The 19006-nt window shown below is 44.8% G+C and overlaps 1 protein-coding gene across 2 annotated transcripts in view; it reads left to right on the plus strand.

The window, feature by feature from the left end:
- The window catches only part of LOC127427951 (calcium/calmodulin-dependent protein kinase type 1-like), a 70462-nt gene that overhangs the window by 39806 nt on the left and 11650 nt on the right, over positions 1-19006 (plus strand). For both annotated transcript variants that reach the window (XM_051675925.1, XM_051675926.1), the window contains exons 3-4: positions 322-453; positions 11742-11816. In XM_051675925.1, the coding sequence (XP_051531885.1) occupies positions 322-453; positions 11742-11816 (207 nt within the window). The remainder of the gene's footprint in view (positions 1-321; positions 454-11741; positions 11817-19006) is intronic.

The following is a 19006-nucleotide window of genomic DNA, read 5'->3' on the forward strand; positions in this document are numbered from 1 at the left end:
GTTGCCATCATTCCCATTGCATGGTAACAGCACCTTTTCTGATTGGTGGATCTGGCTTCAGGATTATGGGTAGTGTATTTCTGTACCAGAAATTTGGTTGGTGAATAAGTAGAAATCACACTGACTTATGGCTTATATTTTATCGCTATAAATTAATTTATCTGTGGAGAAAATAAAAAAATAAAATAAAAAAAATGTTACATCTGGAGCCATACTGTTGCGCTCTCTTACATATGCCAGTTTCCCCAACCCCCTTTTCTCAGCCAGAAAGAAAAGCAGTGTTTTTAAATTCTCTTAGGTTTTCTGGATCTTGTGTTTCAGGGGGGCTTTCTCTGAAGTGGTGCTTGCTGAAGAGAAGAGGACGAGAAAACTAGTGGCGATAAAATGCATCCCGAAAAAAGCTCTGGAGGGAAAGGAAAACAGCATTGAGAATGAGATTGCTGTGCTCCACAAGTGAGTCATTGAAACAGCTGTTTCTCTTCAATTACGGATGTATGCCACACTCACATTAACAACACCTACAAGCTGTAGTCACAGTGAAGCCCAGAGATTTAAAGTCCACAAAGTTCACAGTATACACTATCTGTAACAGCTGTGTTATCTCAGAGAGAGAGAGTACAGAAAGTGATTTGTGCGTGTGTTAAGAATCTCATGTTTAAACCGCAGAAATCGAAAAGCTCTGTGGGAATGTCAGGGGCCGAAGCAGCCAACGCTATTTTTAGTGTCTGGGTTGCCCGGGTTACCACAGCCAAAGAGGCACAGCATTCAAAGAGAGATTTGAGCAGACATGTGAATGAGGAAGCACTCACAGCCCACTACAAAGTCGCATTTCTCAACAATGCTGCTGTCACCAGTGGCGGGAATTTTAAACTAGGGTGTGCCAATGATTCTACTGCACTGTTTGTATAATTTATTTCTGTTTCTAACCTAGTGAGCTGCCCACCTAGACAGCATTTTAAGGCATCATGTAGGCACACTCCCCATGCGAACACTGTTCATTATGCTAGATTTGACTGTAAGAGACCTAGTTTTGGCCGGAATCTAATGTATCGTTCACAGAGAAAGAAATTCCTGAATTCATTGTGATGAGCAGCACTATAATATTTGTATTTATAAAAATTAAATCTAATTAGAAATTGCCTTTTTTGACCCAAAATCTGTGTGTGACTTAGAAGGCAGCTACCCACGTAGGCAGTAGACATCAAGGCAGCTTTAGGTTTTAGAATAGATCTACAGACTGTTTGCTCTCTAACTGTGAAACAACTCTAACTCAATTGAGCAGATCATCTGTCAAAAACTATGCTTTCATCCAAAGCAATTTACGATAAGTCCACCTCTAGATTAGCCTGGTGTTTTGTGTCTTTGCCACCGACAGATATTGTTCAGCAGCAATGTGATGTCACAACTGCCAGCACTGTGTAAGCAGTTCAGATTGTCATGGTAAATCCTGCAGGCCGTCCTCAAGCAAAGCCATACTCACTGACCTTACCTTGCAACCAGAGTACAGGACACTCAGGACAGTTTAAGGGCCATGCACAAATCTGCTGTCAGCAAGTACTAGATCTGTCAGGCAGGGTTTCACCGAAGGGGGAGATTGTTCTACTTTTGAGTCATGCTATATCTGACTGCCCACAGTTGTGTGGGTCTAGATGCCGTGGAGTTTAGAAAGAAGCAAGGACAAGGCCACCCGCATGCCTGAAAGGGGAGAGAGAGCATGTGCGAGGAGGGGAGTGGGTGGGTAGGTGGACGTGTCACTGAAAGGAAAGAAAGAATGAGAACATGTGGAAGAGAGACTCTCTGAGTACAGATGACTCACTCAGGTGCCTCTTTCGTATCGTATTGCCGTCGAGAGGCGTGTGGGATTCCACCGTTTCGCTGAATTAGAGCCCACGCATGTGATGCACACTCACGCTCGTGCTCACGCTCACACAGCCCATATGCAAGTCAATGTAAACTGGCTGGGCTGTTGATTTCTGTGGGGGCAGTGAGGACCGAGGTGTCACGGAAAAAGATGTGTGACTTTATATATTCTTCTTTAACTCTTCTGTATTATGCAGTCAATTAATACCAAATCCACCCCCTCATAGGGTTTAGTCAGAGACGGCATATTTAATTTGACATGAATGAAAACGAGAATGCATGGGCGGGAAGTACATGTCCATACATGTCATACTGTTGTGTGCCTGGGTTAGAGTAATTGGAAAATATGCATTTTCACAAATCTTAAGTGGACAATAACTCATTGGTTGGGAAAATTATGCCCCATTCACACGGATGGCGATATTATAACTGGATGGCGCTAGGTCACTGTACTGTCAGTCACAAGTAAGCGTCAATTTTTTTATTTCTTTTGACAAAAATTCCCTTTAAATTTAGTCAGTATTTCATCATGTCACAAGAGACGAATCACATCTGCTTGGTTGCTTCACTGGACACGCTCGCATCCCGTCAGCAATCGCCACCTCTCATTGAAAATGAATGATCTCTGGTGCTTGAAGAAATGGTTCACAAGAACCAATGTTTTTTAAAACCTTTGATTTTTTTCAAACACATAAGAGGTTGTTTTAAAGAATGTTCATGCACAGGGTTTGAAATTTACACCCGACAACCCGCCAAATGCGGGTAACTTTTTACTAGCCACTTTGGCGGGTGACGTTTTGAGGGTTTTTCCTGCATTCAGAGGTGGGTAGAGTAGCCAAAAACTGTACTCAAGTAAAATTACAATTACTTAAAAAAATAATCACTCAAGTAGAAGTAAAAGTGCTAACATAAATAATTACTTGAGTAAGAGTAAGAAAGGATCCAATTAAAAGAGTACTCAAGTAGTGATTAACTAGTTACTTTCACAAATTACATAATGGATGTTAACTCCCTACATTCCATTACATAATACACATTTAACATGCATTACAGAATGTGACGAGGAGGAGGGCCGTGAGTGCGCATGGCTGGCCCCCAATCGGGCTAATCAGCCGATGAGAGGGATAGGGCCAAGCTGGATGCTGCAGTTCAGGAGAGAGAGAGCCACACACAGCTGCAGTGTGTGTTTATGTTTGTGTCTTTTTAAGTTTTCATTAAACATTATTTTGACTGTTCAGCCGGTTCCCGCCTCCTCCTTGCCCATCTTTTAATACCAGTTACACAGAATTATTATTATTATTATTATTATTATTAATGGAAATACTGTCATCATTCACCATCATGTTGTTCCAAACCCCTATGACTTTCTTTCTTCCATGCAACACAATAAGGAGATTTTAGACAGAATGTTAGCCTTGGTCACCATTTGCTTTCAGTGAATGTGTTTTTTTTTCCCTCTATATTTTGAAAGTGAATGGTGACTGAGACTGTCAGTCCCTAACATTCTGTCTAACATCTTTTGGGTTCCACAGAATACAGAAGGTCACATGGGTTTAGAACAACATGAGGGTAGGGAGATGATGACGGAATATTAAATTATGGCTGAGCTATCACTTTAAAGGGGTAGTTCACCCAAACTTAATCATTTAATCACCCTCATGCCATCCCAGATGTGTATGCCAAAATTTTTATGCTCCAAAGAGCAAATGCAGGCAACATAAAAGTAATCCATATGACTCCAGTGGTTAAATCCATATCTTCAGAAGTTATATGATAGGTGTGGGTGAGAAACAGATAAATATTTAAGTAATATTTTGCTAGAAGTTCTTCTCCCAGCCCAGCAGGGGGTGATATGTAGAGAAGAATGTGAATCACTCCACTCTCTCCTGAACCCTTGATGATTGGTTCCTGGGCTTTGGGCGCCGCCCACGGCCACACCCTGCCCCGTTTCCTTTCTTTCTGGAAGTGCATGAGGAGCTGACAAGATCGTGGGAGGCTTTACTGCCCGGTCCCGGTCTTTCAGCTCCCCTGCTCTCACTACCCTCGATGGTGCAGCGGCCACGGGGTATCCGGTGATCCCCCAGGTGGATAAGGCGCTCGCAGTGCACTTGTGTCCGCAGAGTGCCGCCACCAGGCAGGGCGCCCAAAGCTCCCGTCCAGGGCTTGTAGGTTTACGTCGTCCCTGACAACTAGGGCATGCAGTGCCGCTGGACAAGCCACCTCCACCCTGCACGCCATGGCAAACCTGCAAGTACACCAAGCCAAGTTGCTAAAAGAGCTGCACAAGGGTAGTTCTGACCCGGGATTGATGCAGGAACTGCGCTCAGCGACTGACCTCGCTCTCCGGGTGACGAAGGTCATGGTGCGGTCTCTCGGGCAGGCGATGTCCACCCTGGTGGTCACGGAGCGCCACCTTTGGCTCAACTTGGTTGAGATGCGAAAGGCTGACAAGGCAAGTTCCTTGACGCCCCCATTTCCCGTGTTAGCCTGTTCGGCGACACTGCCGAGGACTTTGCCCAACAGTTCTTGGCGGTGAAGATGCAGACAGAGGCCATACAACACATCCTGCCCCAGCGCCAAGGGTGTCCTCCTGCAGCAACAGCACCGGCTCCGCCGCAGCCTGCCCCCGTGGCCCGGCCCCGCCGTGGAGCCCAATGCAGGAAGCAGACACCACCCGTCTCACGGCTGCCACCAAGAACCCGAGGAAGGCTTCGAAGCACTCCTGAGACGGGCGACCCATGGGCGAGGAGACCTGCTTCTCTGGAGCTGGTGAACAGACCACTCCATCCCCTCGTGGAGGGCCGGGAGGCTGTGCACACACAGGAACCTTGTGCTCCAGCACCTCAGCCGACTGGGGCTTCGGGTCAACTGGGAAAAGAGCAAGCTCTCCCCGGTTCAGAGCATCTCTTTTCTCGGTTTGGAGTTGGACTCAATCTGGATGACAGCCGCCTCACGAACGAGCACGCACAGTCAGTGCTGAACTGTCTGAAGGCATTCAGACGGAGGACAGCGTTTCCACTGAAACTTTTTTGAGAGGCTCCTGGGGCATATGGCATCATCAGCGGCGGCCACGCCACTCGGGTTGATGCATATGAGACTGCTTCAGCACTGGCTTCAGACTCGAGTCCCAAGATGGACATGGCACCATGGGACACATCGCGTGGCACCGCCTCTTCAGTCCTTGAACCGACCTTGCATTTCTATGGGCAGGGATTCCCCTAGAGCAGGTCTCCAGGCACTTCGTGGTTACAACAGACACCTCCAAGACGGGCTGGGGTGCCATATGCAATGGGCACACAGCCAAAGGCTCCTGGACTGGACCATGGCTGCGTTGGCACATCAACTGCCAAGAGTTGTTGGCAGTACTGCTCGCCCTGCGTAGGTTCCTGCCGTTGATCCAGGGCAAGCACGTATTGGTCCGGATGGACAACACAACGACGGTAGTGTACATCAACTGTCAAGGTGGTCTACGCTCCCGTTGCATGTCACAACTCGCCCGCTGTCACCTCCTCTGGAGTCAGCAGCACCTCAAGTCGCTACGAGCCACTCAAATCCCGGGCGACCTCAACACCGCAGCGGACGCGCTGTCACGACAGGTTACCCTCAGGGGAGAGTGGAGACTCCAGCTGATTTGGAGTCGATTCGGTCGAGCACAGGTAGACCTGTTTGCTTCCCGGGAATCCTCCCACTGCCCGCTTTGGTACGCCCTGACCGAGGCACCCCTCGGTATAGATGCGCTGGCACACAGCTGGCCCCCTGGACTACGCAAATACGTTTCCCCCAGTGAGCCTACTTGCACAGACCCTGTGCAAGGTCAGGGAGGACTAGGAGCAGATCGTCCTAGTAGCACCCTACTGGCCCACCCAGACATGGTTCTTGGATCTCACGCTCCTCGCGACAGACCCCCCCCCCCGGCGAATTCCCCCGAGCAAGGACCTTCTTTCTCAGTGACGGGGCACCATCTGGCACCCGCAACCAGACCTCTGGAATCTCCACGTCTGGCCCTTGGACAGGATGCAGAAGACCTAAGTGGCCTACAACCCGCGGTGGTAGACACGATCACTCAGGCTCCCTTTACGTGGCGCCTGTATGCCTTGAAGTGGCATCTGTTCGCTAAGTGGTGTTCTTCCAGACGCAAAGACCCGCAGAGATATGCAGTCGGATCGGTGCTTTCCTTCCTGCAGGAGAGGCTGGGGGGCGGCTGTCCCCCTCCACCTTGAAGGTGTATGTAGCCGATATTTCCAGGCTATGTGCCCAAGGTGCCCACGACCCCTTTTAGGGATCAAGTGGTGAACCTGCAAGCACTGCCCCAGGAGGAGGCAGACCCAGCCTTGGCATTGCTGTGTCCGGTGTGAGCTTTATGCATCTATTTGGATCGCACACAGAGCTTCAGAAGCTCCGAGCAGCTCTTTGTCTCCAAACAGAGGATCGCCCACTGGGTCATTGACACCATCGTGATGACACCACAGGCTCAGGATGTGCCAACCCCTGCGGGGTTACGAGCCCACTCTACCAGGAGTGTGGTGGCCTGCTGGGCCCTGGCCAGTGGCGCCTCTTTGGCAGACATCTGCAGAGCAGCGGAATGGGCAGCACCCAACACCTTTGCGAGGTTCTACAATCTCCGGGTTGAGCCGGTCTCGTCCCGTGTATTGGCAGGCACGAGCAGGTAAGTTCCGGGACAGCTGGCCGGGTGTACCGCTTGCGCATAGTGCCTTTCCCCTCCCTTGAGATGAAGACGTGCGCTCTTGACTCCCAGTCGTGTTCACAGACCGTGATCCCTGGATGACTTTCCTCCTTAGCCCTCTGGCAGTTGAGTTTGCGGAGAAACTGGCTGCTGTCCCAGTACATGAGCTAATGAGGCCCTGTACTGAAGTAAGTGCTCCACATGTGCTGGTTCCCCGAAGGCGACCCCATGTGATATCTTCTGCAAAATCATTTCCCTGTCGATAAACTGTGTCTTCCTTGGGCAGAGGCCCCTTTGCCCCTGGTCGCCATGCTTTGTAGAAACTCCTCCCCCTTTCGGGTAGGACCTACCATGGGATCTCTCCACATGACATACTTCTGAAAAGACTCGGTAAGACCATGTGACGTATTCCACTCAAAATACTCCCCCCCCCCCCCTTTTGGGCAGGGTGTGGTCTCCGCGGTGTCTTCCCCTTGGGAGGGACACCCCCCCGACGTAGACACTTATGGCTCCCAGTTGGTTAACAAATTCCACTCTATTTGGGGAGAAAAAAGAGGAAAAGAGGCCTCGGCTGGGCTAGGCTGTCCCTATTGTTGGGCAGTCGAATTGTTTCTGAAGGACCGTTCGATGCTCATAAGAGCGTTGGGGGAGGTTATGTGACGGCTTGGTGTCTCGGCTCCTCAGCACAAAACCGGAATGAGTGGTTGCATACCAGCTCCTTTTATACCCGTATGTCTGGGGGAGTGGCATGCAAATTCCACTCACCAATTCCCATTGGCCTTTTTTCAAAAAAGGTTTCACTCCCAAGAGTGACCCCTAGTGTCACTACATCGACACAACGTCTCATTCCCTCCATCAGGGAATGGAGGTTACGAAAGTAACCATGATGTTTTCAGTATCGATAGAATTTAGATTATTAGTTCTGCACTCCCTAAACGCAGAATATGCAGACTGCGTAGAGCACCATGTGTAGAAATGCTGTCTGTTGTCAATAACGCGATCGGCAGAGCAAAAAGCATTTACACTTAACATGGTTGTTTACATGGATTTATACTGTTAAACATCCCGAAGTAGTTTCAATAGTTTCCAGTACACCTACGAGGGTGCGGGTTAAATGTGTAAATACTGCTTATGACATGCAGGATGCAGGACAAAGCGCACTAATATATTGCTGGACTGATTTAAAAATGTACACTTAAAAACTGATGTCTCGAGCCCATATTTACAGAATCAACATGAAAATTACCTTCATCATGTCACAGAAAAGCCTGCGTTATCAATAGAGCCAAAACTTACCTCATCGTGCTGCCTTAAGTCGGAGCTGCAATTTTAATCTTGAAATATCCATAAGTAACCAAAATTTAATTAGAAATTTACTTGAGTGAGAGTAAAAGTACCCACTTTTAAACCTATTCTAAAAGTGAAAGTAAATGTAGCGCATTACTACCCACCTCTGCCTGCATTTAAATTTCTATAAAATTCAGGCGACTTGGAGCCATGCTGCCAAAACAAATGTAATGGTATTCATGCATCTCATAACTTACAAACGCATCTCTGTGGGGCGAATGTGTGTACTTTCGCGTGATCACTGTAGAGCACATTCGGAGTGCTCCAAAGATAAGATTGCCAGAGCTCGGGGACAGCATAGAGCGAAACTTGCATGATTCAGTTCATGCAGGAATTCACTTGATATCGCGGTGGCAGGTGGAGACCACAAAACTTACAGTATGTGACCCATTTGAATTCTACTGAGAGCATTCTAGTATCCACAGATTTCCTGAGCAACCACTGGGTGGCGCCATGATGATTCTAATTGCCTGTTCTATATCTGGTCTCGAGACAAAAAAGTAAAAACTGCCAAAACGAGCAATCCAGAGGAGAACAACAACCATTTAAGTGTTATTTGTAGCAAAAATAAAGTTCAGGCTCAACTTGAGCAGTTGTTGGCTGTCATAATAACTCAGGAAAAGTGTAAGATATCAATGTAACTAATCTCGGACCATTGCTTCATGTCATCTACACACTCTGGTGAGGCACTGTCTTTCAAAAAACAGTCATCTCGACTCTGTGAAGTATCGGCATGTTTTTTTGACAATTTTTACAGATGTAATGCCTTAAACATTACATTACCCACTAAGAATATACGCTGATACGACTGAAAACACCGGAGACCGAAAATTTAAAACAGTGGAATCGTGGAACGCTTCCGCGTTCAGGAAAAAGGTGGATAAATCTCTATGTGGAGAAAGTCAAACTTCTCAAACTGATAGGCAGCCCCTACATAATCAACAGCACTGACGAGGTAAAGAGGAGACAAATACACATCAGTTTTTAAAACAAAGATCATCATCTTTACTTTACTTTTTTTACTGCAATAACACTAACTGGTAACTTGTACAGATTCTTATTAAATCTATTAGAGCAAAACTATAAGACTTTATTTGTATTACAACTGTGAAAGTTGTAGTTAAAGGTTTCTAAATGTGTTTAGACTATTAGTATTATTTTTTTTATAACAAATGAAAAAAAAAACTGTAGTTTATGTTTTTGAAAAGATTATCAACATTAACCTACCACAGTAATGTGGAGCCATCCATGGTCTTACCTTGGGTAATGGCCTTATCATTACAAATACTACTGTTAAACAATATAGAAATATGGTAAATTTAATGAAGGGGTTAAAACGTCCATGAATTATGGACAAATTATTGAACTGTTCTGTCCTACTCCTGTTCTAACTGGCCATGTTTGCCATCAGATATCCTAAAGGTGACTTTAATCATTAGGCCTGTGTCCTGCTAAACTAATATCATTCTTGTTAAAAAAAAAAAAAATAAAAAAAAATGCATGCAGTTACAGTCTCCAGTTAAATTCATCCTTTTTTGTGGGAGGGAGATTTTGGCTAGTGAAAATGCTGAGTGGCTAGTGACCTTAGAAACTACTAGCCACAGTGGCCAGTGAGCCAAAAAATTAATTACAAACCCTGTTCAGTGGACTCTTTTCTATCCAGCTTGTTTGCTATATTGTAAGTCTTTTGAAGTCATAAAATAATTTATACAACAGACTGAAATGTAAGTTATTTTCTCTCCAACATAGCCCTTAAATCACACTGAAATTGGAAACAGTAGGCTGACTTATCTTTAGCTAAAAATCGGTCTGTGCTTAGCGAAATGCGAAACACTGCCCCCAGTGGCCAAAATGTAAGTGTTGTTGGGCGTATGGGTACGTATGTGCTCCAATTTCTGGGTGTAATGCCCAGAGAGAGTTGCTAAAATCAAGTTATTTTCAGCTGTATAGGCAGTAATACATTGAGGAGGAATGCATATTTTATAAACTGTACACCCCAGCCCAAACACCTAACCTGAACCTAACCATCAGTGGAGTAAAACTTTAATGTTAGAGGGGAAAATGCAACCTCCGAAGCATGCTCTTCACTATCCAAATGCGATTTTCTCCGCCTGTCATCCTGCTACAAGTGTCTCTCCATTCCAGACGTTCTGCAAATATCACATTATGCTGTTGTTAGTCACATGTCTTACAGTATGTTTGTTATAGGCATAAGAAATTTGATGGAACCTAGACAGCAAACACACTCTCTCCCTCCTCTCGCTCTCTTCTGTTGGAGTCAATGCACACACACCTGGTTTCATATTTACGTTGCATCTCAGGCTATAAGTTGTAGGAAGCCTGATTCCAGGTCCGCCCCTTTGGTAAATATTTATGAAGCATCTCTGGATCAGTTTAGCAGTCTAGAATATTGTGGCAGAGATTCATCTGGACCAGGAGAGACCTGGTGTCAGATCAGTTCTCATGAAGACAGATTCATTAGGGCTGTTAGAATGAGATGTGAAGTTTCAGTAATACAAACACTAATCCGATGCATCAACACATTTGCACATATTTTGACACTTTTGGCTCCACCCAGCAGGTACTAAAAACTGAATGTTTTTCATTACGGTTCGTTCTGTGGAAAAAAAGTATTTTTTCGTTCTGGTTCAAACGTTCTGCAGCCTCCTTTCCAAATGGTTACTGGTTAGAACAAAATAAAAGTAATAAAAGTAATATTGTTCTTTCTAAAATGACAGTACTCTGCGCTAAGGGGTGGGGGAAATACCAGTTGTAGCGTTGCCAGATCTTACAAGAGAAGCAAGCAATCTCTGGAAAAACAAGCTCAAAGTAAGCCACTTGCCTCAAAATAAACAAAACATTTGCAATTTATCACAAATGAAATCATAACAAGCATACAGTTAATTAACAGTTAAATACATTTTTTATTAAAGATCTACTTCTGAGTCAAAACCTGGCAGCATCAAATCTGTATTAATGCATCATATCTACCAATAATTCAGTAAAGACTTGGAAACAACTGAGAAAAGTAATAATAATGTTTTCCTTGTATCTGAATTAGCCGTGCATGTATATGTAGTATTTATACATAGTTGTTAAAAAAGTCTTCATTCAGAGAATGTGAACGGACAATTAGGCAAAGAAATGTGTGATGCAGCAGTTACCTTTAGGTGCATTTTTTAGGTGAAAAAATTTTGTTTGTTTTCCACATTCCATGAACCATTTTTAGTCCCTGCCACCCAGACAGTTTTGAATGTGCATAACGCTCTAGTGTTTAGGTTCCTTGCCTAAACATGCAACGAGATCACAGGCACAATGATTCTCAGAACTGCTGAGCTCAATGGCACCCTACTTACAATTAAAACTGTTAAATTTTTTGTGTCAAATTAAAATGATAAATTGCATTCTGGATTTTGTTTTATTATATGAGACAGGAGATATATTGTTTGTTTCTGCAAGACCAATAAGAATGCTCTAACGTCTGAAACATCTGAATAAAATGCCACATTGAGATTTTTGGGAACTTGTCAAGTAATGAGTGATAACGCACCAAATCTTTAAGTTATGGATGGATTCATTGAAATTGACAGTTTTAAACACATGAGGAAATAAAATAAAAATGAGTCTATTGATGCAATCCTTAGGAAACATAATGGCCAAATCTAAAGCGCATTAAAATCATCACAATATTCATGATTTTGCTTAATTTTACAATGGACAGCAAAATCATCATAAATATACAGTGAATATGTAATTTGTCCCCCAGCCCTAGTGCTATGCTCAGATATTTTGCCCAGTTCCTGAGCTGACCTGTTTTTTTGTTTTTTTTTTACCTCTCTCTCTTTTCTAGGATTAAACATGCCAACATAGTTTCCCTAGAGGACATCTATGAGAGTAAATCACACCTCTACCTTGTCATGCAACTGTGAGTGATTGTTCTGTTCTCTCTCTTCTATCTCTTTGCATTTTTTTGTGCTTTCCACACAGCGCACACAAGCCTGACCTTCAAAAAATTAAGCTACTGTCTATTGCAGCTGCCGTGTGCTGGATGCCTTTTTTAGACTTTTATCTGAAACTAATTCATTTTCCTACACTTGAAAACTCTCTAAGTTTAGAATGTGGTGTGGCTTTTGCATTGAATGAATGTCAATATGTATCAGTATGGTTAAAAATGGAATTTTACACACTAAAAAGCTGTTTCAGAAAGATTTAAACTATTGTAGTCAGCTTAAGGAGCTGTTTCTACCTGATCTAACCCTTGTTGGTGTAACCTAATGTATTCAGGTTGATTCATTGATGTTATTATTATTATTTATTTTTTTACTTCAATAAAACCAGTTAATTTTTTAGGTTAACATTTTTGTGTATTTGCGAACAGTATGTTTCTAGCCTTTTAGTCACCCCCAAAGCAGCACTGCCCAACCAAATGCAATAATATGACTAGAATTACATGTCAAAGGTGAGTCAATGTAATGAAGCAAGAAGAGTTCTTATCACTTCCTCTGAACTTAAGATCTGCTGATAGACCACATAGAGGCAGAGCAGAATGACCATATATGGGCAAATGCTAGCAGAAGAGAGGTCAGATTTAAAGGTAAAGTGTTTGTTTGTTTGTTTTTTGCACCACTAGAGCCAACAAAGCCACCATAAAGAAATGTCAGAACAGATTCAGATAAAAAAAAAAATAAACCCCATCCCATCTTTTGAAAGTATTCACACTTTTCAGGGATGTCAAACTACAAATGGCTAGTTTACCCCAAAATGAAAATACCATCATTATTTACTCACCCTCAAGTTGTTCCAACCCTCTCTGTCTTTTTTTTATTTTTTTTTTACTTATCTTTCTGTGTAGCATAAAAGCAATCTCTTACATACAATGAAAGTGAATGGTGACCAGGAACTGTCAAACTCCAAAAAGGACAAAAAAGCACTTTAGAAGTATCATAAAAGAAGACACTTGTGCTATATTCCAAGTTTTCTAAAGCCATATGATAGCTTTGTGTGAGGAATACTGTAGATTGATGAAATTTAAATCCAAGTCATTATTCACTGAAAATCTTTCCTTTAGATTCTTGCATGGCAGTTGTGGTCACCAGTCACTTTCATTGTATGGAAAAGAGCAGCTTGGACATTCTGCTATAAATAACTTCTTTTGTGTTCCACTGAAGTCATACAGGGTTCTTTTTTTAAAGGTGCACTTTTGTTCGTGTTGTCTTGGAATTACACTGACACCTAGGGGCATGGATGCAGCATCATTCAAACATGCTTGTTTTCATTTAAAGATGCCGTTGAAGAAATTCACTATTCACAGTCAACCATGATTAATTTAATTCATAAGTGAAAGTGTCCAGTAACAGGTTTGTTACTGAGATTAAGTGAGTAGTATTTGGCTGGTCATGCAATCCTAACATGGCAGCCCCCATGAGGGGGCCCTCTCCATGCAGAATAAAACAGCTTTCATAAGGTTTCTCATATGACTTGAGTCTTCATCTAATTTGAGTCATCATGATTATATTCATATGTTTCATAATTGCATTTAATTTCTTTATTAGTAAAACTTTACTGAGTGCACCTTTAAGCTGGCATAGGAACACAAATCATCTATGTAGTATGACAGACTGGTTAAATTATCATAGGAACCCCATAGATGTTACACGACACAATACTTGGCGCTATCATGTGTCTTTCCAACAGGCCCCATAGAGGTACACAGGAACAGGTAATGCACAAGTGTGTGTGTATGTGCCAGAGGGGCTGGCTATTGTCTACTCCACTGAGAAATCAAGGAATAGGCTAAACAAATGCAGATAAACACACAGATAGGCACTCATAGCCCACTGAGCAGGGCTGGGAAAATATGCTCACACCTACCATCTGAAATGTCAGTGGAGAGAGAGAGGTAGTTGTGGATCTAAAGAAGAGAGACAGGTTATTTTACAAGTTACCAGTGATGAAAAAGCACAAGGTCATTTTCCACAAGAGCTGTGTTAACAGAGATCTAAATGAAACTAAAGATGAAAGAGATGTTCATTGTCATTTTTTGCGTTTGCTGGCAGCTCTCTCTGCTCAGACAGTGGGGCTTCAAGCCTGGCAGGACTTTAAACTCAGCGAGATATAAACTCAGCATGCATGTATGTGCGTGTGTGTGTGTTTTCACCCACAATCTCAATGTTTCAAATACCACAGTCTGTGAAATCCCAACCTCAACGTTCCCTCCTTCCTACATACAGTACACACACAAAGCACAATCTGCTGAACAAAGATTAATTGTTTATAAGCATACAATGTAAAAAAATGTTTTATCTGGAAACCAGAAAATGTACTTCATGTGGTAACATCTAAATTTACTGGTTTTATTCAAGTCAACAATAAAATTTAATTGGACTAAATCAACCTGACAAATTATGTTACACCACCAAAATTCATTTTTATGTGTTTGATCAAATAGAAATAGATCCTTTTACAGGTTACCACTTTTTTAAGTTAAGAAGTTAAAAGGTAGTTGTCGACCGATTTAGGTTTTTCAATGGCTGATATAATTGTGATAAATACATAGTAAAATTTGTGATGGTAAATTATATGTATTAGAAATAGCTGAAATTAAATGTTTGTAGTTACTCGAAATTCACAAAAAATGGGGGCCTGGGTAGCTCAGTGAGTAAAGACGCTGACTACCACCCTTGGAGTCACGAGTTCGAATCCAGTGCGTGCTGAGTGACTCCAACCAGGTCTCCTAAGCAAACAAATTGGCCCGGTTGCTAGGGAGGGTAGGGTCACATGGGGTAACCTCCTCGTGGTCGCTATAATGTGGTTCTCGCTCTCAGTGGGGCATGGGGTGAGTTGTGCGTGGATGTCGCGGTGGATGGTGTGAAGCCTGCACACACGCTAGGTCTCCACGGTAACGCGCTCAACAAGCCACATAAGTTGTGTGGATTGACGGTCTAAGACACGGAGGCAACTGAGATTCAACCTCCACCACCCAGATTTAGGCAAGTCACTACACCATCACGAGGACTTAGAATGCATTGGGAATTGGGCAGTTCAAATTGGGGAGAAAAGCAAAAAAATAAAATAGAAAAATAGAAACTAATTGTTTATTTTACAATTGAAAGGCTATCAGTAGATTTTAATACTTACAGCCTTATCTCAAAATGACTAAATATCGGCAATTTAATCAGTCTGGGCAAAATATTGGTTTATCACTGTTAGGAGTCAACAGAGATTTCAAATAAACAGATGTTGTCTCGTCCAACTGCAAATGGGTGAATCTGATGATGAAATGAGTCATATTTCACCATAAAATCAAAAGAAAAAGTAAAAAAGAAATTAGCATACATGTTTTGCATAAAGAAAACCATTAAGATTTTTTACTTTGTGACATTGTTTTCATAACATTTTAAAACAGTTCTGCCCAAATTCTCATTACTTTAGTGCAAAAAAAACAAAAAGAGAGAGATGCTATCAAATGGTAATAGTACAACATGTTAATGCCATGGTACTTTGGTATCCTGTACACCACAGTACTTTTTATACTTTAATTGGTAATACTTTACAATAAGGTTGTATTTGTTAATGATAAAGTTAATGCATTAGGTGTTATGAACTAACAATGAACAATATATTTTTTTTACATTATTAATGTTATTCAATGTTAGTTAATAAAAATACAATTGTTAGTTCATGTTAGTTCTTAGTGCATTAACTAATGTTAACAAATGGAACCTTATTGTAAAGTGTTACCCTTTCATTTAAAATAGTATATACAGTTGTAAAGGTTGCAACAGGAAGGAAGTGGGAAGCGGGTTGACAGTCCAGGTAAATCAGCTTTTATTCAAGCGTTCAGCTTCACAGACAAAGTATATGCTTTTCAGCTTCATAAACAAAGAGCAGGTTTTTCAGCTTCATAAACAAAGAGCAGTCTTTTCAGCTTCACGCAACACAAAACAGTCTTTCGGATACAGATGTGGCTTTTCAGCTTCACGCAACTCTCTCTGCCTCACTGGCGTTCTCGGCAGCCTTTTCAAGCACATCTCCGTTGTTACTGTAACGAGAAACAGGTGTTACGCATCATTAATCACCAGGTGATGGCCCTTACCGCTTCCTCTCTCCCCAGTGACAGACACACAACCATGTCCCGCTCCACGTACCCCCACCACCCGACTCATGCCTGGGCCACGTCTGGCCTGCCAACTCCCCCCCCCCCATTCCTGGAGAGGAAATCAGCCACAACCATCTGCGGCCCTGGCCTGTGGACCACCTTAAATTTGAAGGGCTGAAGTGCCAAGTACCAACGAGTGATCCGCGCGTTGGCATCCTTCATGCGGTGGAGCCACTGAAGCGGGGCGTGATCTGAATGGAGGATGAAGACCCGCCCCAGCAGGTAGTAGCGGAGGGTTAGGACCTCCCACTTGATAGCAAGATACTCTTTCTTGATGGTGCTGTACTTAGTCTCTCTCTCAAAGAGAGCTTACGACTAATGTACAGCACGGGGCACTCCACACCCTCCACCTCCTGTGAGAGCATGTCCCCCAACCCCTTCTCTGATGCATCCGTCTCTAAAACAAAGGGGAGAGAGAAGTTAGGAGCATGTAAAAGCGGCCCACCACAGAGTGCAGATTTCACTCTCGTGAAAGCTTGTTGGCATGCCTCCGTCCACTGGACCGGATCTGGTGCCCCCTTTTTAGTGAGATCAGTCAAGGGGCTGGTGACATCAGAAAAATTAGGAACAAACCTTCTGTAATAGCCAGCCAGCCCCATGAACTGTCTCACCTCCTTTTTGGACTTAGGGTGTGGGCAGGCCGCTATCGCTGCGGTCTTATCAATCTGGGGACGTACCTGCCTATGACCCAAGTGGAAGCCCAGATACCATATTTCCACCCGCCCAATTGCGCACTTTTTCGTGTTTGCCATGAGCCCCGCCTGCCTCAGCGACCTCAGGAAGGCTCTCAGATGCTGCATATGCCTCTACCAATCATTACTGTATATAATGATATCATCTAAGTAGGCAGCGGCATACGGAGCGTGTGGCCGGAGCATCTTATCCATGAGGCACTTGAATGTGGCAGGAGCCCCGAACAAACCGAACGGAAGAGTGACGAATTGGTGTAATCCGAACGGTGTGGAAAAGGCCGTTTTTTTCTCAGGATAATGGAGTTAAGGGGATCTGCCAATATCCCTTAGTTAAATCCAATGTCGAATAAAATTGAGCCGCACCCAACCGATTGAGCAGTTCGTCAATTCGGGGCATTGAGTACATGTCAAATTTAGACACTGCGTTGACTTTCCGGTAATCAACACAAAACCGGACTGACCCGTCACTCTTAGGTACAAGAACAACCGGGCTCGCCCAATCGTTGAGCGAATCTTCTATTACCCCAATCTCGAGCATTGCCTCTAATTCGTTCTGAATCACCTTTTTCTTGTGTTCAGGTGATTGCAAATGGGCGGCCACCTCACTCAGCGTAATGGAGCGGAACCACTGGCGATGTTGTTCGGGGGTGCGGCCCACACTTTACAGGACAGCGGTCTTCAGTTTCACATAGTCCAGGCGGTCCGCAGCTGGCAGTTGTTGCGCCGTGAGTTGGGCCTCCCCGGAAAGCAGCAGTAGCAAGTGGAGTGCCCACTGGGCTTGAGGCCAGCCGGAGGCAGTGGCTGAGTGCTCAAAGAGGCCCAGGAATGCCTCTGAGACGCCCTGAGGGCCCATCTTCGTCAGGAGGAGGTGCGGCTTCATCGCTGCCTCCGGGGTCACGGCGGAGGATCCACCTGGAGCTAACCAGCTCCGAAGAGCCTGCCGATCCTCAGACTGGATTGGAGGAGCTCCTGGAAATGACGCTCCTGTGCGAGCAGGGCTTGGTGAGAGGCTCGAGGAGCGGAGCAATGGAAGGTGTAGCAGTGAGAGGCTCAAGGGGCAGAACTGGGGATCTTAGTGCCCGGAGTGTAGCCGAAGGCTCGAGGGACCATGGTTGAGCCGGGGGCTCGGAGGTCCAAGGTGGAGCTGGGTGATTGGAGGACTGAGGCGGAGCCGGTGGGACTGAGGACCAAGTGAATCTGGAGGGGAGGAGGTCCCTGGTGGAGCCAGGTGACCGACGGACCAAGGCAGAGCTGGAGGGACGAGGGACCCCGGTGACACTGAATGGCTGATGGCCCACGGTGGAGATGAGGGGATGTAGAACCGAGGTGTTGATAAGGGATCGGAGGGCCATGGTGGAGTCCAGGGCTCAGAGGGCCAAGGCGGAGTCAGAGGGTCGACAGATCCCCTTGCCTGTGAAATCTCAGGGGCCGATGGTCGAGCCGGTGACTTGGGGGGACCCAGCTGTCCAGGAGGAGGAGGAGGAGGTGTCTTGAGTGGAACCAGCGGACAAGGAAGGGCCAGGGTACTGGATCGAACCAGAGTGTCCATTAAGCTGGCTGGAACCAGCGGATGATGAAGGGTAGTCAGGGTGGGAACCAGGGCGGGGAGCAATTCCAGGTCTATTAACCTGGCAAGAACTGGCTCAGGGGCGGTAGAGGCAACAGGTATTGGCACTGGGATGGTCAAGGCTACAGGCAATGGCTCTGGGACGGTCGAGGCTACAGGCACTGGCTCTGGGATGGTCGAGGCTACAGGCACTGGCTCTGGCTCCTTGACCATGGCAGGCGTGGGCACTGGCTCATTGATTGTGGCAGGCGTGGGTGCTGGCTCCTTGACCGTGGCAGGCGTGGGCGCTGGCTCGTTGACCATGGCAGGCTTGGAAGGAGGAGTCGTGGAAGGTTTGGAAGGAGGAGCCGTGGAAGGCATAGAGCAAGGAGCCGTGGAAGGTGTGGAGAAAGCTGGGAGAGGAGTTACTGTGGTAATAGAAGATTGCTGGGGATAATGTATGTTCAGTTTAGCTAGGATATAATCTGCTAGAGAAAGATTCTCTGCCTCCGGAAGCGCTGTACGGTCCTTTTGTATAAATATCCTCTAGTTTTGCCCATTCCTTTGTCAGTCCTTGAAGTGTTATACCATAAATGGTTTTGAGGTACATGTCTGATATGGGGGTTGAAGCAGCAAGTTGGATGAACTTGGTGGAATATTCCAAGAGGGGAAGATCCTGCCTGAACAGTTCCATATATACACCTGTTAGCTCCATGCTC

Source organism: Myxocyprinus asiaticus, chromosome 37, assembly GCF_019703515.2.
Source record: "Myxocyprinus asiaticus isolate MX2 ecotype Aquarium Trade chromosome 37, UBuf_Myxa_2, whole genome shotgun sequence".
Lineage (NCBI taxonomy): Eukaryota > Metazoa > Chordata > Actinopteri > Cypriniformes > Catostomidae > Myxocyprinus > Myxocyprinus asiaticus.